This window comes from Neovison vison, chromosome 4 (assembly GCF_020171115.1).
Source record: "Neovison vison isolate M4711 chromosome 4, ASM_NN_V1, whole genome shotgun sequence".
NCBI classification, from domain to species: Eukaryota; Metazoa; Chordata; class Mammalia; order Carnivora; family Mustelidae; genus Neogale; species Neogale vison.
The window spans coordinates 135,448,391-135,472,744 of NC_058094.1; the positions used below are offsets into that span (position 1 = coordinate 135,448,391).

Consider the following 24,354-nt stretch of genomic DNA (forward strand, 5'->3'; position numbering starts at 1 on the left):
AGAATTTGATAAATTACAATGTATGCCACCACAGGAAACAATAACATCCCCTTAAATCAATAGTTTCACTCTGGATTCCAGAATTGAACTTGTGTCAATTTTTTCAAAATAAGTCTTCTTCAACTAAATATCAAATAATGTCATTACTTCAGTATAGGAAAGCACAGGCCATGAGTCCTCGATCGGCTTAGATAATTGATGAGTTGAGGGCCCAGCTCAGAACAGACGATGATGTTTGCCTTCCCTACAAGATGGGTGATCTCTACTATCTACAAGATTACTCCATATAAAAATGTCCTAAAAAAGAAATCATTTTTGGTTCTGTAAGATTAAAGTCACAAGGGGGGACTCTCTATCATCTCTTACCCCCTCACTGTGCAGATTTGGTCGTCAGTGCAAGAAGCTAAGACCAGTTAATGATCCCAAACAGAAGCCAATAGGGCCTACCACTTTGCATGTATTTATATGGGAACAGGCTGCCCTAGAAAAACCTTCCCACCACGCTTCACGTTCATAGGCTTGATCTTTTCTACCTCCTCCACCTTTAAAGACATTGTGTTTTGAGAGCAGCAAATGATAATGCATGAAAAACGACATTACCGTATTGTCTCCAGTCCCGGTCGGGCGGTAAGTGTCTCCACAGTATCAGGTTGTTCAGATGATTCAAGTAGGAAGGTAGGGAATGGAAGCCCTTCTGATTGTACCACACCTACAAGAGAGAGGTAACATAATGGCTCTCGTGAAATTAGTTCCTCAGTCTTCGTCAGTAATTCCTGGACACGAAGGACACGTGTCCGTTAGGTTCAACAGCACCTGAATGTCGGGCCCAGCACCATGTCCCCACATGGCTGGCAGAGAGCAGTGAAATTCTCTGTCCTCTAATTTTATATTTATCTCAAGCATATAATTTCCAGCTAAAAATAGATGAATTTTCCCCAGAACAAATGTGAATGTTGCTCTATAATTATATTCTCACAGCAAAAAAAGAACCTAAACCCATCATTTTTTTTTCTTTCCCTGTTGGTAAGCTAATAAAATTTGACCTGCAAATTAAAAGCAGAGAAAATGATCAGAAAAAAATGATTACTTTCAAATTAATAACTGAATGCGGAACATTATTTCTCAAAATAAATGGAACTGAGCATTTGCTGAGCGTGGAGAATAAAGTAGCACGTCCGTCGGACAGGCAGAAGACGGAAGAGAGAACAGGAGACAGACAGTGCTATTACAGCCGAGATAATACGGAGCAGGGAAAAGGACTAATTGAACCATCAGTATCTGTATTTCAAGATATCAACATTTTAATGAACTTTTTTTTTCTTTTTTTTTTTTTTTTTGAAGTACACTCAGTGTGGAAAGCTGGGGAGCTGTCTTAGAGAGATCTGAGGATGTCACCGGCCACTTCTGGTCTTGACTCCATTGACTGGACAGCTCGCTTCTCTAGCACTGTCTTTTCTGACCCAAAACCATTCTCTGCAGAAGCAGATCTGATCCCCATAAAGTCAGAACCTGCTCAGAAGAACCTATCCAGGCCCACACCGTTTGCAAAGTGAGGGCCACACCTCAAGTCCCTGGCTCTCAACTGCATTCTTTTCCACTTCATGCCACTAGAACCCGTTGTCTTCCCACCAGGATCATGGGGGCAGCTGTGTGTTCATGGGAATGGCTGAGGGACACACTATCTCTCATTACTTTCGAAAAAACAACTCCCCTACCAGACAAGGTTCCCCGAGTCTTTCTCCCATAGCTCACTTCCTTAAGCAATTCAGAAAACAGACCCCTTTCTCTCTCATGCCAGCTACTCACCCTCCTCTTGAAATAGTTTAAGGTCACAGAGATATTTTTGTGAATTTTTTTTTTTTTAACTCCAAAGAGGAAGGCATCCCATTTGGGCAGGACTAACCAAAATGCCAAGAGATAGCCCCAGAATGGAGACCAAGTCAGGGGTGTGGCAGCTGGAAGCTGCAAGGGTGGTGCTAAGTGACCCTCTCAGGGGGACAGAAGGTTATCTGGGAACCCAAGGGAGACGCCCCATTGTACCCTGACAGTCCCAAAACACCAGGGCATCCATTTAGCAGGAGTGGTGTGTCTCGGCAAGAACCGTGTGCAGCCACGGACCTCAGGTGGATAAATAGCCCATAGGACCTCCCAGGGAGCGAGGTCAGGAGGGTCCTGCCAGCAGAGGACACCAAAGGAAAAGGGCTCTGAGCCCAGTTCTCTATAGGCAAGAAGAAGCCTGTTGCCCAAAAGGCATATTTCCAAATGTCCCCTGATAGGTGGCCATCGAAGATGACAAAGAAGCAAGGGACAGAGAGCAACCAGTGGCCATGGAGAAGGTAGAGCAAGAACACACCCAGAGAGCAGAACCAGCGCCAGGTGAAGGGGCCTCAGCCCGGGGAGGGATGCCGGGAACACTTGCTGAGCACGGGCCCCTCGGACCAGTGAGCTCAACGAACGTTCCTTATTGATGCTGGTGATGGCCTGTGGTTCTTGGCCATACAGAATCACCTTGCCAGGGAACGAGTAATTCACAGAGGGGGAGCATTTTTGACCTTCTATTTCAGTTCTGTTAACTGGCCCTTCCTTGGGATGAATTTTAAATTCTTTAGGTAAGTTATATATACTTTAGGGTGATCTGAAAATTAACATTTCAGACTTAGCAGAGTCCAAAGGAAGAGCTTTTTTTTTTCCTTCCTCCCTTCCTCCCTGTCCCCCGTGCTCCCTGTCCCCCTCCTTCCCTTCTTTTTCTTCCCTGAAGAAGGATTTTCTAAAACACGAGGCTATGTTCTGCAAATAAGATGTGGGATTTCCTTCCCCGCCAGCCTGGAAGTCAGGACACGGGAAAATCTGGTCACCGACAGAGGACGTTAATCTGCTTTCAAGAACACATTATGACATCTCAAAACAGACCTTTCCTCTCAGAGCACGAGTAACTGTGTTTTAGAAAAGCAACTAAGTAGCTGCAAGGAGGGAAAAAAATCCCTCCGTGGACGTTCAAATGTCTCAAATCTCTCTGAGCATGGAAGACTGTGTGTCAAACCCTGGGCAGGGAGCAGCGGCCTTATCTGAAGTGCCTACATTCTAGAAGGTGTTTGGATTAAACGAGCTGAACACTCCAGATGTGTACAAATAACAAACAAAGGCCCCAGGACAGCCATTCTACAACATAAAACTTTCATTCACCCTGGTCTATTTCTATGCAAATTTCCCATTTTCTCTACAAAGAGGCTATGGAAATCAGACAGCCTCTTACAATCCTACCCTCAAGGCCAAAGCCAAGGCCAGTGGTAATTCCTGAAAAGGGAATGCAATGATTTAGTATGACGTCAGCCACCAAGAGCTCCTGGGGACCTTCAGACAGCCAAGGCCTTCACAGCCACTGCAGCACCCTGACTCCCTACCTCCTTACAAAGGGGATTGTTCCCCAGACACCCCAATACAATGCACATGCTGGCCTGTGTCTGGAAAATGACATTAGAAACTGCAGAAGTGGGGCATCTGGGGGGCTCTGTCAGTAAAGCATCTGCCTTTGGCTCCGGTCATGATCTCAGAGTCCTGGGATCAAGACCCCACATGGGACTCCCTGCTCAGCTGGGAGGCTGCTTCTCCCTCTCCCTCTGCCTGCCACTTCCCCCTGCTTGTGCATGCGCTCTCTCTCGCTCTCTGACCGGAAAAAAAAAAAAAAAAAAAAAAAAAAAAAGGAAAGAGAAAAAGGAGCAGGTTCTGGGAAGCCCAGACTGCCAGTCCCACATGTCTGCACACCTACTCGCTCTGAAGCCTGTTTTGGACTGGTATAGATTGAAAAGGTAAAATATTCTCAGAAGAAATGAACAGATTCCTTCTACCAATTTGGCACATTTTAGTACTAGCTGCATCAGACGTTCACGAAGCCAGTGAAGGTATTTTAGATGATTTTTCTCCCAAGCTATGAATCCTGATACTTTCCTCGTGAGCTATCAATCTTCTCTTGGGTGCTGCCCGCAGAGGAAGAGAGACAGGAAGCGTCCTCAGCTAAAGGAGGGATTTGTGACCAGGGGTACATTGCGATGGACATTCTTTGTCCGCAATTACCTAGTGAAATACGACGGTTAAAACTACCATTGGGGATTATACTGTGAATCATGAATGTGAAAACTTGCTCAGGGATTACACTCTGAAATACTTGTGAAGATACTTGGTTCCACCGAGGGGAGCCCCGGCAGCCACTCGCCCTTGCCGTGGTCCACGAAAGTCCGACCACAACGCAGGACCCCCCACCACCACGCAGGAACCCCCACCACCACACTCGACCCTTTCTAGATTTCTCTCCCAATACGCACTGACACCAGACTAGTTCACCCATCCCTGGCAATGAAAGCTTTGAATCTCTGGTCTTTCCCCATCTGAAAACAGTGTCCTTCCTTCCTCGGAGAATTTCTGCTGTGAGTCACCACCTCTGAGTTACCACTGGTGGACCAAGGCATGTTTCCTTGGATCCACTCCTGTTTCCACACAGCTGATGAGCCCTCCCCCGTATTCTCGGCGATACCGAGGGAAACATTTCCAATTCACTGGGATCGTCCCAGCAGGGCTTGAAAACCAGATCCATACTAGCAATTCTGAGTAGAAACCTCTTCTCTGTGCTGGCTTTCAGTCCACCCAGCCTTCATAGTAACAAATGCTAGGGTCTGATTCGGTTCTTCTCATGCCCGTGAATATATCTGCATGCCAAGTTTCCCCAGATACTCTCTAACACAGGAAGGAAAAGGAGGGAAACTCTTACCTTCGCCAGAGTATCTGGTTGTGATGTATTTGGATTTGCATCTTGACCTTGATCAGGGATCTGCACCCCGAAAGACCAGCCCCCAAGCCTGATAACAGGAACAGGTGTTAGCGCTTTATTTTCTATTTTGTTTACTTTTTTAAAAGATTTTGTTTATTTGACAGAGAGAGAGAGAAAGGGTGAGCACACACAAGGGGAGGGGAGAGAGACAGGCAGAGGGAGAGGGAAAAGCAGGCTCCCCACTGAGCAGGGAGCCTGAGGCAAGTCTTGATACCAGGACTCTGGGATCATGACCTGAGCCAAAGGCAGACGCTTAACTGAGCCCCCGGAGGTGCCCCAGGAGTCAGTGCTCTAACCATTGAGCCAGGACATCCAAGCACAGGACACTCCATCACCACTAAGTAGTTAGGATGGCCTGAGAACGGTAGCCCCCTAATCATCCACCTTTGGTGATACGACCGCACAGGGGCTCAGGGTACAGATGGGCTTGGTGGGGCTCCTGGATCAGACGTCCATGGTGGACCTTGTGTATTCAGCAAGTGCAGCTAAGACTTGCCGTACTGGAAAGTGTACTACGGGGACTGATACTTGATACTTGGTTAGGAAATGCCCGTCATGTCCAGGAGGGGGTGATCACCAGCATGCTAACTATTTTAATTAAAAGTCACTCCTCCTGCAGATTGGCTATTCTGATTTACATAATCATAATTTACATAGTTTACCTAATTTGAATAATTTACAAAATTCACATAATCCATCACTCTTTCAAGCTACGCCACTTTGCACTGTTTTGCTTCCCTTCTCTGGCTTCTGTCCTGTGCATCACCCCATCCAGGAAGGTGTCCAGAGGACTTCAGCTGGGGTCAACTTCCTCCTCTTTGGGTTCTCACAACACCCAACATCCCCAAGCATTAATTCACCTGTCAGCCCAGGTTTCCACGGTCTGTCTGCTGGTTTATCGCTCACGCGATAAACTCTGTGAGTTTCCCTGGGTGGGGATAACACCTTTTCCCTCCGTATCCCACGGGCTGTGCTCTACAGTATCTGGAACCTGCAGAGCTTCCAAAACTGTGGGGCATTAAAAAGGAAGGCTCCTACTTAATTCTGGATAGAGTAAGACTGAAGAACAGCCTTCTGTGGACAGTCCCACTGCCCTGAGCAGAACTGAGGCAAAGGAATAAGGATACATCCCACTGGGCTCAGTGCATTCATTCATTCATTCATTCATTCATTCCAGGGTGAATTCATTTGAGAGACAATGAATGAGCACCTTCTAGGTGCCAGATATTATGCTGTGCCCTAGACATACAAGTCCCGCCTTCGCCTGGGACATGTATAAAAACACAAGAGGTGATCTTGGGGGCGTCTGGGTGGTTCAGTCAGTTGAGCTTCTGACTCTTGATTTCAGCTCAGGTTGTGATCTCAGGGTCATTGGATCGAGCCCTGCATCAGGATCCGTGTGCAGCTTGGGCTCTCTCTCCCTCTCTCTCTCTCAAATAAATAAATCTTAAAAAAAAAATAAAAATAAAAATAAATAAAAAAATAAAAAGATCTAAGGGGGGGCAGCAGGAGTGGCAGTGGAAGCACACTGGGAGGTGTCGGTGGAGGGAGCGCTGCTGGGGCAGCGAAGGTAAAGAGGATGCAGGAAAAGTCACAGGGTGTTCCAGGCCCTGCAGAAGGGCCCAGGGAGGCTTCTGTATAAAAGAAACAGGATGCACTTGAGGTCCCAGGAAATCTGCTGGCATGGCAAACGTGGCCTCAGTCAAAAGTGATGAGCAGCGCCCATCCCCACACTCCTCGTCCAGATCCCCACCCCCACCAGGCTCAAGGAGATTCAGCACCAAACAAGAGCCTTCCCAGAAACTGCCTAGGATGGCAGTCGGCCCCACGTCCACATGTCAGATGCTGCACGGAGAGGGAGATCTCAAAGGAGGCCATTTCATTGTGCTGGGATGTTAGCTGCCCTTAACCTCCAAACAGGTAAACCACATCTCGGCTCCAGTGAGGGAATCTCCATTGATAGGACCCACACCCTACCCCCATCCACCAAGTGGGAGAGCAAAAACCAGCAGTGAGCAACCTTGTTAAGGTCGGCAGCATTTCTTTGGAATTTTTATGAGCATCAACGTTAAACATTTGACTTTTTTGAGTTTTTAAGAATGTTGGCATTTGAGGGGGTGCCTGGGTGGCTGAGTTGGTGAAGCATCTGCCTTCGGCTCACATTGTGACCCCAGCGTCTTGGGATCAAGTCCCACATCAGGCTCCCTGCTCAGCCAAGAGCCTGCTTCTCCCTCTCCTGTTCCCCCTGCTTGTGCTCTCTCTCTCTCCCTCTCTCTCAAATAGATAAAATCTTTAACAAAGGAAAAGAAGAAAGAAAGAAAGAAGAAAAAAAGAGAAAAGAAAAAAGAAAAGAAAGGAAAAGGAAAGGAAAGAAAAAAGAAAGGAAAAGAAAAGAAAAGAGAAAAGAAAAGAAAAAAAGAATAAGAATGCTGGCAGTTGAAACAATAGGCTTTCCATAGTGACCTGAAGAACAGAAAAGACCCAGAGACAATCTGGACCCACCTGGGTCTCTCCGATGGCACCAGCAAGTACTCCTCCAGGTGGAAGGCTGACAGGTCCAGCAGAATGTGCCCCTGGCGGCTGGTCAGGTAGGGAGCCCCAGCGCTTGTGTTTGGACACTTCTGTAATTGTTTCCAAAGAGGGAAAATAGAAACTTTGTTATAACCCACACACAGCCTCTCTGAAATCACTTTCAACATGACTTTCGCCAGCTTCCTTTTCCTTTTCTCATAACTTCTCTGTGGTCTTTTCCGTGCTCTGGTTTGCTAAGCTCCTTGAGAGTCACCTGCGTTTGAGAATTATACCAGAATCCCACCGTGACCTTCTCCTGCAGTTTTGACCGGGAACTTCACATCCTTCTCTGCATGCAAGTTTGGGTGGATTTGCAAGAACTCAAAAGGGAACAATATTTCCACGGGGGTGATCTGGCATCTGATGAAATTGAGGCACTGAGTTGAGAGCCACTACGCAGGAGAACTCAAGGGACAGTGTCTCTCACAGAAGTCCCATAAGTAGAAGCCAAATGGCTCTGGTCTAGCACTCACTGGGAGGGCTGACACCTGCCCAGAGCCATGGACTCCTCGCTGCTCAGAGAGGCTCGCCCCAGCACCATCAGGATCCAGACTCTGTTTCCCAGAACAGTCTAGAAAAGACAATCCTCTCAGGCAGCTACACTACCAGGAGCTCCCTTCAGCTTCTAAAGCTTTCCCATCCACATGCTGTAAGTGAACCCAGCCTCCTCCAGCTCCTACGCTTTCTAGGGATCGGACACCCATAAAAGGACGGCAAAGTAAGGGTCATAGATAATTCCAGATAAGGCTTCCAGGTTTGTGATCGAATGGGCAGGAAAGACAGGGAAAGGAATGAGAGTCATTATCAGTTTCTGCCAATGTCAGTGACCTCAGTCCAGGGGAACGCAACACCCTGTCTGGTTTCCCTTCCTCCGGCTTCCTTTCTAATCCATCTGGATTAGATGAACACATCTCTCTAGAGCAGCTGGGTTCACTCAGGTGACCACCTTGCAGAAAAATTCAAATTCCAATCAAGAAGTCAGGGGAACTAGAACATGTCCTCAGTTTCTGTTTCTAACCTTATCTGTTTGGTTCCACCCCAACATGCCCTCTGTAAGCTGAATACTGGCCTGCGAAGGTATCAGGTCTGAAACTTGGGAAAGTACTTTAAGGGCTTCTATGGCAAACTTTGCAGACGTTATTCAAGTAAGCATGGAAAGGGGAGACTCTCCTGGATTGTCAGGGTAAGTCCTAAAGCAGGCACATGCACCCTTGGAAGAGGGAGAGGCAGAGAGAGAGGAGGAGGACAAGGAACAGGAAGGAAGGAGCCAGCAGAAGCTGGAAGGGATAGGAACAGACTCTGTCATCGCCTCCAGGCAGAGCGTCCTGATTTCATCCCTGTACATCGGTTTTTAGACAACTGACTCCAGGCAGTGATAGGATGGAATTGTTGCTTAAAGGCTCCCTATCTATGACAAGTCATTACAGCAGAGACAGGAGGCGAGTGCCCCCTTCACTCAGTCTGTGGGAAGCCACGCTCTTTGCCGATGGTAGGCTTTGAGTCATATCTTGGGGTTCTCCCGGGACAGTGAAGCCTGAAACAACCCCTTGTTCTCCGGGGCCAGCTCGATTCCAGTGCCCTTGCAGTGGCGTTGTCTACAAAGCAACATGTCCCCCTCAGAAGCAGGGCTGCCCTAGAACACTGCTGTAGGTTCGGAAAGACTCACACAATCAATGAAAACCACAGGGAATGAGCATATTCATGCACACTGGGGCCTCTGGATGACACATGTGAATTTAAGGGGAGAGAAATACTTTGCCTTCCAGTAAGTAACTGGGCTCAGCATGATCTCTGGAAAGTGGAGACCCAGCGCTGGGTCCTGGCTGTCCTCCCACACACCGTGTGCAGCCCCTCTGGGACAGCCTGTAAGGCGGCACCATTCTGTGTGGTGGGTCTGAATTCCACCTGGACGTCCTGTCTCCTGGACCAGAGTCCTCTGCCTCCCAACGTGTGGAGCAGCATTTCTCAGAGTGCATCCCAAGGAACCCAGGTCCACAGACAGGAAGGAGTCATTGGTCAAGTAACCGGCAGGGAATCCTGTGTCTGTGCTAACCCACCATCGGCGCCAGCACGAGCTGGCATCAGGATGGGCTGCAGCAAGGGGACCCATTCCGTTCAGCTTTATCTGCATGTCTGAGGCTTGTCTGGCTATGTCACAGGAAACTTTCCTCCCTCCGTGCATAATACTGCAATGTTATGGTTCACACAAGTTGGCGTGAATTTAGGAACATCTCTGTCATTTGTTCCTTTGCCACGGACACCCAGTCTAGTGACAACAGAGCTAAGGTAGCTCCTAGGAAAAGGTGCTGATTGAACAGAATGATTAAATCAAGGCCAGGAATAAGGGCACAGAATGAAAAATTAGTGGTTTCATAACAGAAGGGAATAAACAAGAAAGGGAGGAATCCATCATTGCATCCAAAAAACCGGGAGCCAGAGGTAGCTGGGCTGTCCCTGCAAAGGAGCACGCAAGACAGCTGAGCGGCCAGATAGCCAGGCCCCGGGGACATGGGTGGAGACTCAGCAAACTCTCAGGTCGGCCACCAACCACGCCTCTGCCACGGGGCTGTGCCCCTGCTCTCACTCACGTGCCACGCTCTGCGTCAGAGGAGAAAACAGGCCAGATGCATCCAGGAAAAAAACCTCCTCCAGTCACTAAGCTAGTAAAAGAAATATATCCCATGTTCCACTAAACAGAAAACCCCTGGAAACATGGGCTTCATGGGACCATGTTTTCCTCACAGACCCTTGGTCCATTTCAACTGCTTTTCCTTTCTGGAAATTAGGATTGCACATTAGCTGGGTGAGTGTGGCTAACAGGCTTTCTTATTAATTACCTTTTGAGATTTGCTTTGAGATGAGTTCCAGTCAGCTTTCCAGATAAGTTCCAATTCCCACCCTGGCGCAGAGTGGAGAGCTTAGAGCCCCGCTTTCACAGTGGAATCCGTACCCCCATCTGTTTCTGTAGGACAGCCGTAATCCAACAAGACGGGTGGTACCTTAGCTTCTAATATGTAGCTCTCTCCACACTCCAGCACGTATAAGACAGGACGCTGGAGGTCATCCTGCCTTAAAACTGGGGGAAATGTCTCCCCAAAAGGCAATTCTAGCTTCTTTCTCATGAATTGAAGATTAATTTGCTTACTAAATGCTGTCAGAGATGTCAATGGTCATGAACAGCAGAAAATGAGTAGTAGGGTCACTGTAGAGCCCACAGAACATCCCAGGTCACTGTAGAGGCCACAGAACATCATATCATGTAAATGTCCACTCTGTGTACTGTAACTTTTCCCAGAACCAGCTAATCAGGTCCAGCAGAGAGTCGCAGAAGCTCCCTGAGTTAACGGTGATGAAGACGTCGTAGACGTCGTAGACGGAGTACGCTCATTTTTGTAACTTGAGGTTTGAAACCTACAAAGGATGAAACACACCGTAGAAACCTACCAGGCAGCCGCAGGAGTCGGGCATTCGGGCCTGAGACAGGGGATCCACGCGCCAACATGAAGAATTCCTCCTAGCAAACAAAGGAGAGACTCAGGATGATCTTTCCGATAACAGAGCTCCCTGATTTCCATAAAAGCGAGTTGCATCAGCCCAGAGCCGCTCAGGAGATAGTCATCTCCTGCTGCAGAAGGCAGAGCTCTTACATTTGTTTTCACAGCTTGAGCTGCTAATCTGATGACAACGTTTCATTACAATGACAGTATTTCCATTCTATTAAATGATGCTCACTTGGTTGGCTGTACGGAAAGTGCTGCCAAGGCTCCCAGGGACGTGCACCGGGGCCAGGGGCTCGTCTGCCTGCACAGACACCTGCTCTCAGGCACGCTGCTCTGCGCACCACGCCAGCCAGCGATAAGCACAGGAGCTGCTAACTCGGCTTCGTGGCGCGACACAGCGATTTAATCAGCATTTAAAGAAAAACAAGGATTAATTTCCCAGTACGAAGAAAGGCTGCTGGACAGAAGCGGTGAGGAAAGGACCTCGTGGAGTGGCTCCGAAGTTCCCCAGGTGCTCTCACCCTTGGAGCCTCTGTCTCTTTTTTCCTGATGCTCATAAGTCAGAAGTTGCTTTAGTAATGATCATCCCTCTCTCCTCAAAACTTGGTCAAGAAGGGAGGAAACGAACATTTCCCGAACAACAGACACGCTGCCGGGGATTTTTGTCAAAACGTCCCGCTGGCCCCACTTTTCAGAAGGGGAAATGGAGGCTCTGAGAGAGAGCTCGTCCAAGGTCACACTGAGTAGGATGGGTCTTTGGTGTCCTGAGCTCCTGGCTCTGGGCTGTGCTCCCACCAAGGTGCAGAGCATCCAGGCGATGACAAGAAGACCCTTGCTGTGTCCACGGAAGCAGGTCAACGAGAACCTGGCTTCTTCCGGTCTGGGATGTGGCATTCAGGAATGCTGGGTTTTGGGTCTCCTGAATGCAGGGGAGGCTGAGATTCCTGTCTGGTATGCATTTTGAATCTTGGAAGGAGGGAGCTGCCCTAAGGGCCTGATCTCAGGAGGAAAGGGCCCTAAGACACAAACTTGCCTAAAGAAACAACAGCCCTTCCCACGGGGGCAGCAAGGGCACCCCAGCCCGTCTGAAGGCTGTACTGGCTTCAAGCTAACACTGCCTTGCTCGTGGACCTAAGTCCCTCAGTTTATAGCAAACCTCACTCACTCGCCTTGAAATCTGCAGACCACTGGCCTGGAGAGTGAAGGACCAGAATTTCCCAGATGACCAGCCCTGACTGCACTTGAGAACACCTGTCAATGCCAGCAAGTCCATTCAGGGTCCCGTGGACAGGTGACTCAGCACCAAGCACTCACTTCTCTGGCACAGAGACCCTCCCCCCTGCTTTTCCAGCACCCTCCCCTCTAAAATTCTCCCACTTGGCCTGGAAGATGGCCTTTGGGACCATAGCCCACCTTATCTTCCCAGATGGCCAGCTTCCTGAATGAAGCAGACGTTCCTCACCCACCATCCCTTGTCCCTCAAGTATCAGGTTTCCAGGGGCGAGCCATGGAACCTGAGTTCAGAACCGGTACCCAGTCCAGTAACAAGACCACCATGGCACGTGAGCTGAGCGCTGCTCTTTCTAGAGAACCGGGAGCCCGGGATGCAGAAACAGAGCGGGGTTAGAACTTGCCCACAACACATGGCAAAGACAGGGTAGAGCTGAGACGTGGGCTCAGGTGGCCGGTGCCTGAATCCGGGCTTTCTGCCCCTTCCCCACCAGGGCGGATCTGCGTACTCCTCGGGATCTCAGGGCTTCACCTCAACATCCTGAGTCTCCCCCGAAGCAATGTGTCACCGGCTGCTCCTAGCTGCGGACTCAACCTCAGAAGCCCTGGGAGTCAGAGGACAACGAGACGGTTCCTCATACTGCTACAGACCGTCAAATCATGGAAATGGCCTTCCACCTCTCCCCATCTGGCTTTCACAGTTGAGTGAAAACTAAAAAATCTGCTTCCTTCCACTCTTGTTCTCTGTAAAGCATCAACAAGCATGGGTGGGCAAAGGGACCATTTTGTCTCAGAGACGGAGGGGAAAATGTCACCAGATTACAAACCTGGTAAAATGAAATTAAATACTGAAAGCTACAGGCTGTCTTTCAAACCTGTCAACTTTAAGCACATTTTAAAATTTAAATAACACATCATGTATTATGATGGGAAAACTTGTATTTTAGGTCAGGCTTATACCACAATTAATTTTTTTGGAGCTCTTTATTACCTTCCGTACAAAAAGAGGTAAAAGTCAGGCATTCATCATCATACCCTTACATAGGAGACTCAGAGGAACTCAACAGAAAAATAACCCGTAAGCGGAATCCCACTTAGTATCTTAAAATGATTCCTCTAAATTAATAATCAAATGATTGGTCAGGTATGCCAGGAAAGGAAAATATAGATATCCCTAAATTCAAGACTAGCTTTCACTTACAGAAGGAAATTTACTTGTCTTAAGGAAAACCTTTTGCTTCCATCTGGGATCTTAGGAAATCAAGCCTATTTTTGTCACATGGGCAGAAATTATTAATATAAGTATTCATGGTGAGGGGCCCAGGGCTGTCTGCCCCAAAATTTGCAACTGTGATATATTGATTATTTTGGATTAAATTTACAGAAGAGCTCTTGCTGAGGGAGGCCAGACACTCAGACCCTTTGTCCTGAAAGCTGGAGAAATGTCTCCCTGAGGAAGGTACCCTCTCTTCTTTTCTGGAGAATCCTGTATAAGCAAACCTTGTTTCTTCTTTACCAATTGCCTATCCCAAGCCCAAACCTCTTTGTTTTGTAGATTCTTTACAAATGTATTGTCTCTTAGTCTAAAAGATGTCCAGCCAAGTGCTTTGGTCACTTCTTTGAGCTCCCATACATACTAATTAAATTTGTTTTTCTCCCGTTCATTTGTCTTACATCAATTTAATTATTAGACCTGCTAAAGAACCTAGAAGGGAAGAAAGGAAAAGCCTTCAGCCCCTAAAATAACATTCTTGAGTGAGGCAGCCTCCCCTCCCCCACCCCTGGCCTTTTGTTCTGGTGACCAAGACAAAGGGGCAGGAAAGGTTACAAAATAAGAATGCTTAAGAATAGACCCTGTGCATTTCCCCAGAAAAAGGAGAAAACCAACACACAGATTCTGGAAGGAAAAGAAAGGCTGAAGAGAAAAACCAAGGAGGGTGAGCTAGCTGCAGGGGGGTGGGGAGGTCATTGAAGGAGGGGCTTCTGAGCCTGGGGAGGGGTGAGGATGGGGAGCCATCCTGAGTGCCAGGAAAGGAACTGCAATACTAAATATGTTCTGCTGTTCTTAGCACTGAATCTACTTTTTCCCTCTCTGGAGAAATTCGATATAGAAATGTCCCTTGGGGGCGCCTGGGTGGCTCAGTCCTTAAGCGTCCGCCTTTGACCGAGGTCATGATCTCATGGTCCTGGGGTGGAACCCTGCATCAGGCTCTCAGCACAGCAGGAAGCCTGCTTCTCCCTTTCCCTCTGCAGCACCCCCGCTTGTGCGCGATCTCTCTCTCTCTCTCAAATGGATAAATAAAATCTTTTTAAAAAAAAAACCATCCTTTGATCAGCCAGCCACACTCCACAGGCAGGGCCAGCCCAGTTCTCCGCAGGCCCTGGGCTGCTGGTCAGTTTCTCCAAGCCTGTTTTACATCCCACATCCCACACCGCCCCCTGCCTCCCACCCTCACCCCCCACCCCCCCACCCCCCGCCTGGGCACAGCAAAGTGACGGACACAAAGGTATTGCCATGGAAGTTCCTGCTTAGTAAAGGGAATTACTTTGTTTTTCAACACCAGACTACAGTGAGGCGACATAATTAATTTCCCATTAATTCGTCTATACCAAGCCCCTAATAGCTATTCCCTCCTGATTGATGACTTGACTAATGCACCAATGTGTCCTCGCCCATTAGAAAAAACCTACTGCCAAAATTGCATTATTGTCTAGATTTTTATATTTATGACTCCAAAGCGTATGCTTTGGTACTTAACACATCCTTGTGGTTTTATCATGTTCCCCACGTGCTCTTCCCGGAACTGTCTATCCCTGGAGCAGGGCCAGGTCGGACATCAACCCTGGTTCCTCCCACAGCACTGCTCTTACAGTAGATGCTCAATAAGTAACAGTCAAGCAAACTGAAAGAGGAAATTCTTTACAAAGAAAGGCAAGCTTTCACAAGTTTCATTAAAAAGTTGTCTCGATGTTATCACTTTCAAATCTTAGAAGGAAAAAAATCTTCAACATAATTCACCTCCAACAGGTAAACCATTTTAAGTTCCTTTGGTTAAAAATAAAAAATACAGTCTTTCCATAAGTACAAATTTTCCCTAAAAGTAAGTTACCACACATTTCCTATTTACTTGCTACTTCATGCTTTTTATCTTTGGGTTTTATCAGACAAATTGAATACTATTAGTTATTAATTTTTTAGCTATAATATAAAGCTTGTGTTTGTGTTTACCAAGGAAAGAAGGGGCAACTATGTAGCCTAACTGACTCCTTAGGCTAATGTATGTCACTTAACATTGCAAGGGGGCTGGGTGGGGGAGCTGAGTGGCTCAGTCTGTTAATCCACCCACTCTTTTTTCTTTTTTTTTTTTTTAAGATTTTATTTATTTGAGAGAGAGAGAGAGAGAGAGAGAGACAGATGAGAGAGAGAGCATGAGAGGGGGAAGGTCAGAGGGAGAAGCAGACTCCCTGATCAGGAAGCCCGATTCAGGGCTCGATCCTAGGACTCCAAGATCATGGCCTGAGCTGAAGGCGGTCGTTCAACCAACTGAGCCACCCAGGCACCCCACACACTCTTGATTTCAGCTCAGGTCATGAGCTCAGGGTAATGGGGTGGAGCCTCAGATGGGTTCTGTGCTCACCATGGAGTGTACTTGTCCCTCTCCCTCTGTGCCTTCTCCCCCATCTCTAAAATATATAATTACAGTCTTTTAAAAAGAAAATAAAATGAACCTGCAAGGGGAAAGACCAGTCAGGCAGGGAGATGGTTCTCGAGGTCTGCAGAATTGTGGGTGGAGGGCACACTCTCAGAAAGGCAACCGATACTTACAGGTTTGGGTTCAAATCAGCACAGAGTGGATCCTCATCTCCAAACTTCCTCAGAAGCACGTGGGTGAGCTCCTGGCCCTCGCTCCCGCTCCCGCTGCTGCTTTATCGGAAGACAAAAGAAATAAGGTGGCCATGTTAGTACTTGCTGGCAGAGATCACAGGACAGCACGTCCTAGCTGAGCTGATCGGGGCACCAGACTCTTAGATCTGTGATCACAGATAACGCTTACTGTTGAGTTAGTACAGTAAAGCGAAACCATTGTTACATATTAATTGTTACATATTAATGCTCACAATGTATTTTTGTCCTCATCTTCTCACTCCTGCAACATTGTCATCTTTGGCATTTTTGCATGACTTTTTAAAACGAATTTTAAAGGCTGCAGAAGGTTTCATCACATTAATATATTAAAATATATTTTAAAAATTCTCTTAATGTTGGAATTCTGGTTTGTTTGAATATTCTATTGGCCACTCTGCAACAGAAGTTTGTATTTTTATGGTTTTTTTTTTCTATATGTTAGCTATATGGAACAACCATTTTCTTGGTAAATCCTGTGTGCTTTAAGTAGACAATGATTATCATATTTATTTTACTGGCACAAGCATCAGAAGTCAGGTGATAGTTGCTGAGGAACAGCCAAGACTTAATTTCCTTGCTGAAGACACCACAGGCGGTAAGACACACTATTCCTCTAACCCAGGGAGGTGTGGAAACAAACTCTATTACATTCCATACATGGAGTGAAAGAGATACCTTGACTTGAGAAAATGGAGAGGAAAAGAGCATTTACATCTGTCTAAATTGTACTCATTGGGAGTGGCCTCTTTGAAGTAATTAAAACTCTGAATCACTACTGTATTTCCAAAAGAAAGGAGGTTTATTACTTCCAGAACTTATATCATTTATTCAAAATTCTTCTGAATAGACATGGTAGGGAACGCTTCCCCCCAAGATAAAGAAAAATGATGTACTACTAGCCTGAGCGGTTACTTACATGTAGAGGGTGGCCTCAAATCTCTTTGGAAAGCAGCAGGTTCATTAACAAATGCACACAAAGGTTCATTTTAAACAACTTAAAACAGAAGCTTCCCGTAAGTAATGTAAGACCCTGGTGTCATGTCCAAACACGGCGTCTCCTGAGACGCCTGATTCGCTTACCTACAGCGAGATGCTGATTCCCCAACAGGGTTCTGAATCGCCCCGGCAATCAAATACGGGGGAGGGGGAGGGGGTCGAGATGCTCAGTCTTACTGAACTTCCACGACCCAGAAGCACCAATAAAAGCCCAAAACGAAAAGGAACCTCAGTGTTTCCCACAGTACAGCCTTCTGCCCAGATCAGATTTAACCGAGATTTCAAATTTTCCTATTCCCCTCAGTGAGCCTCCAACACACCAAATAATGTTTCCTCAGCTTCACATTGACCAGCTGCCGCTCCCGTGACCTTCCTCGTTACCTACACGCCTTGAGAAGGGAACTAAGCGCCCCCAGCGCTCCTCGGACCTTGCCATCTCTGGGCAAAAGCTGCCCAGCCCTGTCTGCACACCGCCCCACTCCTTCCCTGCCCGGCCCAGTTTAACCTCACCCCACCCCACCCCATCCCACCCCATCCCACCGGGCCAGACCCACCTCAGCCCAGCCAAATCTCACCTGGCCCCGCCTCGCCCCTCCCAGCCAATCTCAACTCCACCTGACCCCAGCTGGCCCCGCCCCAGCCCCCCGCCCAACCCCATCTCGCCCCGCCCTTCAGGCGTGCCCTGCCTGGCCCCGCCCAGTCCCACTAAACCACCTTGATTGGGCAGCTCCTCCCCTGCCCTGCAGCTTCCCCAAAAGTGCATCCCCTCTCCCTGCACTTGCTTCTAAGTCATCTCCGGCATTTGAGCTGAGTTCCTTCTCCTGTAAGCCCTCCTCTGCCTCCTCTCTCTTCTCTCCTGTTCCTGCCCAGTGGCCTGGAGACCTTCACCACTGGCTTTTGACATCACCAGTGGTTTTAAAAACCATTAGTTTTTAACTAATGATCCCCTCTCATCACGGGAGAATACGACCTAGGGGAGAAAGGACACCAGGCTTAGGACTGCAGTTGGAACACAGTAGATTCTCAAAAATAATTCATGAAGCAAACTGTGATCTTATGACTGGGCTAATCCTTCGTCACTATCCAAATATTTTACCTCCTTAAATATGGTCTTCCTCGACCTTTTAACTTTCAGAGAGGAACAATTTTAATAGAAAAGAAAGACCAACTCATGACAACAAATTAGTTTTGTGTTTGCTGAGGACAACTCTTTTCAGCTCCATACCTGTGCATAAGCTTAGGATAGGAACATGGCTGTAGCTCCAGCACAAAGTAGTTATTTATAGGAAAACACCATCTTCCCCACTGCATAAAACACAACAAAGGTTTTTAAATATTCGGGTGGTTTACAGTTGACCTAATAGGATTCTGTACAGCAGTGGACAGAAAGGACAGTGATAAAACACTGAAATTTACACCAAAGTAATGTCTCCTAAGTTGGTGTTGTGACCTCTGCATAAACAGCCTCCCCGTTTCCGACAAATGAGAAAACACGTTTACAAGGAAAGGGATATATTTTCCACTGAAATGTTGCCCATAAAAAGAAAACATTATTTGTGGCATCTGTAGAAATACTATGGATTGCTTTCTTTTGACCCATTAATCTAAGAACAAATATGAAAGTTTAAAATCCTTTTTTCTGAAAAACATATTGACCTACAAAGTGGTTTGCTTGAAGCTTACTTACTAGACTTACTAAGTGCAAGTTTAAAAGTTATGGTTTGCTTTCTACTAGATTTTTGCTTAGGTCTAGAGATCACTGCTTTAAAAAAGAGAGAGAGAGAGAGAGAGAGAGAGACTGGCTTTAAGTTGTCCCTTGTGATCTAAAGATTCAAATGCTTGTTCCTAAAACTATTACTTTGTGCTTGTCTTCAAATCCTCAGCTATATTATAAAGTGTTGTTAGAACCAAGTGAAATCTGTCATTACCGGACTCTAGAAAGTGAAAATCAGTGCCTAATCCTGATTCTGGAGGCAGTACCTTACGGCCCACTCCGTGTTACTCACAAATTTTACCAAGCATCAGAGAGACGCAGGGAGCTTGCTGGTACAGAACAGATACATATTTCTAAACACCACCCCAAAGGGGCTTCCTGTTGTTAATGGAGCCCCCTGGACTGAAATCCGCAGATCCCTTGAGAAAAAGATTAAAAAAACAAAAACAAGAAAAAGATCCAACACTCTAAAAACAAAGAAGAAATCCTACAAGCTTACAGACAGAAAATATTATCTAAGAAGAAAAGAGAACCAGGCAAACAGGCAGCTGCAGGGGTGGTGGGGACTGTGGGGGGTGGCGGTGAGAGGAGTGGGGGGGTGGCATGGGGGTGGGGGAGGGGAAGCTGTGCAATCTACCATCTCCTGATAACTCTGAAAAGGACAAAGCATCCAGAAACTCTGATTGCAAACCAAGGTAGACTATGGCTCCCCAAAATACACCTCTTTGGCATAAATATTTTCTTAAGGTGGCTATTTTTAAGAGATACATAAAAGCACTGAAGAGGATATGCAAGATTGTAACTGCTTTGGAAAAAGTTTGGCATTATCTCCTAAAGTAGGATATTTACATGTTCTGCAAGTGATCAGTAATTACGTTTCTCGGACCAGCCATGAGAGGCTCTTATATGGGTATAACTATTATTAGACATTTATTAGAATATGCTAGAATATTCAGGCAGCACTGTTCACAATGGCAAAAACAAACGAACAAGCCAAAAACAAACAAACAACAAACAAACAAAACCTGCAGAGAGCTCCTAATGTCCATCATTAAGAGAGAAGATTAATAAGTTGTGGTATATTCACACCACGGAATACTGTCCAATATTCAAAACAAATGATATGCAGAAACATGGAACAATATGGAAGTGCATAGTCATGCACTATGAAGAGAAAAAGGTCATTCTCAGATGCATGGGATTCTTTTGTACACTTCACAACAGATATAGAATTGGGGTGTGTTTAGACAGAGGCAGAGGGCTGGGATAATGAGGTATGGAACATGCGTTCAGTCGTAGCTTCCGCAGGCTTCAGAGACATGTTCATTGCAGGACTGAGTAGAAGTCAGCAAACAGAGGAAATCTGGCTCTGTGTGGCCAGTTCAACATACTAAAAGCTCTGAGAAGTTTATAGAAAAGAAACCTATTTAACTTTGTTTTGCAACTCAATCAGTCCCAACAGGAAGAGGGAATCTCTTCAGAATGGATACCCAAAGGAACAGCTCTCCGTGAAACAACCATGTAAGAGATGCCATTGTAAACTAAACCAGATTAGATCACGGCCCACAGGCCCACGCTTCGCAGCCTCTTAATGCTGCTGCTCATTGTCCTTGCAGGATGTGGCCTCTGCTTGGAATGCCTTCCGCACCTGCCAGGAGAAAGACTTTTGCGGGATTACCTCGATACCCTTCATGTGACTCATACTTCTTCCTCTATCTGGAGAAACTTCTCCTACCTGCCTGGGGAGCACCAAGCTATCATTAAGGAGACTCAGTTCAGGCGCGATAGCCTTTCAAAGGCTTTCCTGGACACCCACAGACAGAGCACCACACCCTGTCCACTTTGGCACAACCCCACACTGTGTATCTATGCCTACCATTTTTCAAAGAAACACACTTTATAATTAAACAACTCAGGATAGTTGCAGCTCCTTCCCACTTGGGGAGTGTGGCAGAGATGAGAACATTGGGCCAGAACACCTTAGTGGACGCTGTCCTTCTGGTCCGTTCCTTTAAAACAGTTCGAAGAAGATGAGGGCAGGAACATAAAATATCTAGGCAGAAGGAAAAGAAGCCCACTTGCAGAGGGAACACACGGGGCTGGCTCACATTTCCCGAAACAGAGCAGAATCCTCTTTGTGAGTTAATCCCAGGCTCCATGGATCACAAGGACACACAGAGGAAGAGCACAATTAACTGAAGGACCCAGACATGAACTGGACAGTTTGTCATCAATTTCACCTTCTCTGCCTATATTTGTCTAAACCTAATTCCAAATTACACATCGTTGTAAAAGCAACGAATACTGGGAAGCACCAAGAGTCTGGCTAATTAAGCTTGTTTTTTCAGTAAGGATAAGTAGTTGACAAAGGCAGAGCTCATCGTGCCCTCCACACCATGTGCCCCCTGGGTCATACGCGCCGCACCGGGTCCCCAGATGTCTGAGCATCACCTTCCAGAAGGAGAGCTGTACCTGGTCATTCAGGTTGGTGATGCTCTCAGCATGGGGCAGAGCTCAGGGGACAAAAGCTTGCCTCATTCTGGGGAGCCGGGGAACCATCTCAGGTCCCTCCATCTGTACCCCAGCAGTAAAACTAACCCCCTAGAAACACACTATGCAAATTCATCTCTTATAAAACTCCAAATTTACAGGCAGCAAACCTGGACTTCCTCCAGCCTGGGGACGCATATGGGCTCATTCCCACCCCGAGAGAAAAGTCAGATGTGTCTCTGCAAAGACAGGCGTGCAGCTCCTGGCTGTTGTCCCAGAGCCAACCAGGACGGTTCTGTGAAACCCAATAGTCCCTCTTATCCGCAGCTCTGGTTGTGGATCACCCACAGTTTTAAGTGGCTTTCCTCCAGGCAGACCTTCAAGTTATTCATCCCGAACTCATCGCGTCGGCACTAGAACTAGGTGAGTACCGGGGAGAGCCCCATTCACATCACTGTAGACTGTCTGTTGTTCAGAGTGCTCTGTTATTGCTGTTGTCGGGCTCTGCCTGCGCCTGATTTAGGGGTGAAACTCTATCGTAGGTCTGTAGGCATGGGTAGGAAAAAACTCAGTATCTCCAGTCCATGGGCTTATCCTCTTGAACCCAGTGCTCCAAAATCATGAAACCTCACATATATTTGAGATTCTTAAAACTATCAAAGCTACTGGGACACCTAGGGGGCCTCAGTCATGTAAGCCTCTCCCTTTGGCTCAGGTCACGATCCCGGGGTCCTGGGATGCAGCCCTGCGTCAGGCTCCCTGCTCAGCAGAGAGTCTGCTTCTCCTTCTCCCTCTGCTGCTCCCTCTGTTGTGCTCTCTCTCTCTCAAATAAATAAATAAAACATTAAAAAAAAAAAAAGGATCAGAGTTACTGTTATTCATAATCCTGACATAACTTGGAAGTAAAAGAGGGGAAAAAAGAAGGGTCTTACCTGAAAAAGGAAGCTTCAGCCCTGTCATAATGACCTGGTGTCAGTTTGAGGGGAGGGTAGTCGATGGCCAGAGGCCTCACCATGAACAAGGCCATGGCCAAGGCCACGAAGAGGACAGGCAGCAGCAGGTCGGAGAGGGCGCCTTTCCAGGCCCGGCGTGTGTGGCGGAGCCGCTTAACCAGGAGGGCGGTGGCCTGATCCAGAGGCCGAGGGCTGCCCCACGCGGGCGGGGTCCTTGCTGGGGCATCACCTGCAGAGACAGGGACATGCAGCCAGCCTGAGGCCAGGGGACCCCCCTCATGCACACACACACACATGCGTACACACACTCTCTGGGTTCTGGGGATCCCTCCAGGGCTCTGGCAGCTCATGGTGCAGGAGCACCCTCGTTCTGACTCCCCACACTGAGGGGGACACTGGAAATTTTCATACACAGGATGTCTTGTGACCTGGCAGGACACGGACGGAGTTCTCCTGTTGGTGAAAATGCAGCGTGCTCCTCAGTGTAGACTCAACCATGTCCCCAGGTGCATGCCGGGGGGCGGGGGAGGGGTGTCAAGGGGGGCAGCCCCCTCCACTGCCTCCCTTCTCCTGCTACATCTCTTGTTCTCACGGCCCAGTCGTTCCTGAAGATGCCCAGGTGATGTCCAGGTCAGGCCCAGGAAGCACCATCCCCCAGCCCTGGAGCCTATTCCCTGTGCCGGGTGGGGGCATCCCTGGTGGAGAAGAGGCCAGCGTGGTCTCCAGGAGCGCATGTCCAGCTCCAAGTGAGTCCCCCAACCCTCCAGGCTTCAGCCACCGGGCTCTCCTCTCCTTCCACCACCAGCTCCACCCCCACCGGGCCATGCTCAGGAGGGGAGGCTGGACAGCAGGGCCTGAGCGCACATTCAGGCTGTCCTGCTCCCCTTGCTGGGTCCCTATCGGAGGGGCCATCTGGGGACCACACAGAAGAGGCTGCAGTAGACCTGTCCCAGGGTGGGCCAAGCAGCTGGTACCGAAAACTCTCACATCCAGTGTGAAGATGACAAAAACAGGGGAAGGTGAGAGGCGGACCGAGGTCTGCAGCCCCGATCCCTGTCCACAGGAGGGACACAGCCATGCCCCGGCTCCCCCCAGCAATCCCTTCCAAAGCCTTCCAGAAAACCCAACAGGAAGTACTTGAACGGGAAGGGTGGCCTTCTAAGAGGTCAGGTGTGCTAACTTGATGGCCCTGCTTACAAATACCCAGCGGAAAGGCAGTTACTAAAGCACAGCGGATACGGTTAACGTCCCCCAGAGCAGTCATTTTTGGAAGATAAATTATTTATAACAGCAGTGAGCACAGAGCTGGAGAGGAGCAGCTGGGGACAAAAACACGTCTGTGGACTAAGTCCTTCCTTGGTCGCATATGCATGGAGTGAGTCAATGTCCTGCGGCAGGTTCCGGGCTATTCTGGCTTTGCCCTCAAAAAAGACATCACCTAGGGGCTGAGAGAAAATTATTTAAAAATGACCCAACCCAGGGTAATTGAGTGCTGCAATCAGCATGGGCAGAGCCGAAAGGGCTGGTACCAAGAAAGCCTGGGGAAGGTTAGAACGAGTCATGGGGCATGTACAGACAGACCCACTGAGACCTGTACAGGAAGTCAGGTCAGTGTCCCTCCTGAGCACAGTAATGCCCAGACCCTTCTTACTCCGTCCTCCCTGTGAGTCTCATTCTCCCTCTTTTTCTTTTCCTTAAGATTTTATTTATTTATTTGATAAAGAGACAGAGAGACAGATGGAGCATGAGAAACAGACTTCCCGCTGAGCAGGAAGCCCAATGTGGGACTCGGTCCCAAGAACCCAGGATCGTGACCTGAGCCAAAGGCAGAGGCCTCACCAACTGAGCCACCAGGCGTCCCTCACCTTCACAGAGAACCCTTCACTTTTGACATTTCTGGTCACCCAATGTGGGGCCTCTCCCCACACATCAAGCGATTCTCCATGACACCACCTGGGTGTCCCACAACCAGCTCAATTCCGACACCATCTCCCTGGAGAGTGTAGGACCCCACAGGGAAAGGTTCAGCCATACAGAACATCCTGTTCCCTGTGGTGGGACACCCACCACAGGCCCAGCTTGTTACCTGGGCCTTCTGAGTGACAAAGCATCCATCAGAGTTTCCCATGACCCTTGCCTTGGGTCTGACTAATGGGCCAGAGTGTTCACAG

At 47.9% G+C, this 24,354-nt stretch overlaps 1 protein-coding gene across 1 annotated transcript in view; it reads right to left on the reverse strand.

Moving 5' to 3' along the window:
• Positions 1-24,354, reverse strand: part of ABCA13 (ATP binding cassette subfamily A member 13) — a 330,719-nt gene that overhangs the window by 98,571 nt on the left and 207,794 nt on the right. Inside the window, exons 43-49 of the mRNA XM_044246994.1 lie at positions 23,158-23,236; positions 22,163-22,412; positions 15,950-16,042; positions 10,838-10,907; positions 7,325-7,443; positions 4,763-4,850; positions 601-709 (exon numbers count right to left, since the gene is read on the reverse strand). Of these exons, the coding sequence (XP_044102929.1) occupies positions 601-709; positions 4,763-4,850; positions 7,325-7,443; positions 10,838-10,907; positions 15,950-16,042; positions 22,163-22,412; positions 23,158-23,236 (808 nt within the window). The remainder of the gene's footprint in view (positions 1-600; positions 710-4,762; positions 4,851-7,324; positions 7,444-10,837; positions 10,908-15,949; positions 16,043-22,162; positions 22,413-23,157; positions 23,237-24,354) is intronic.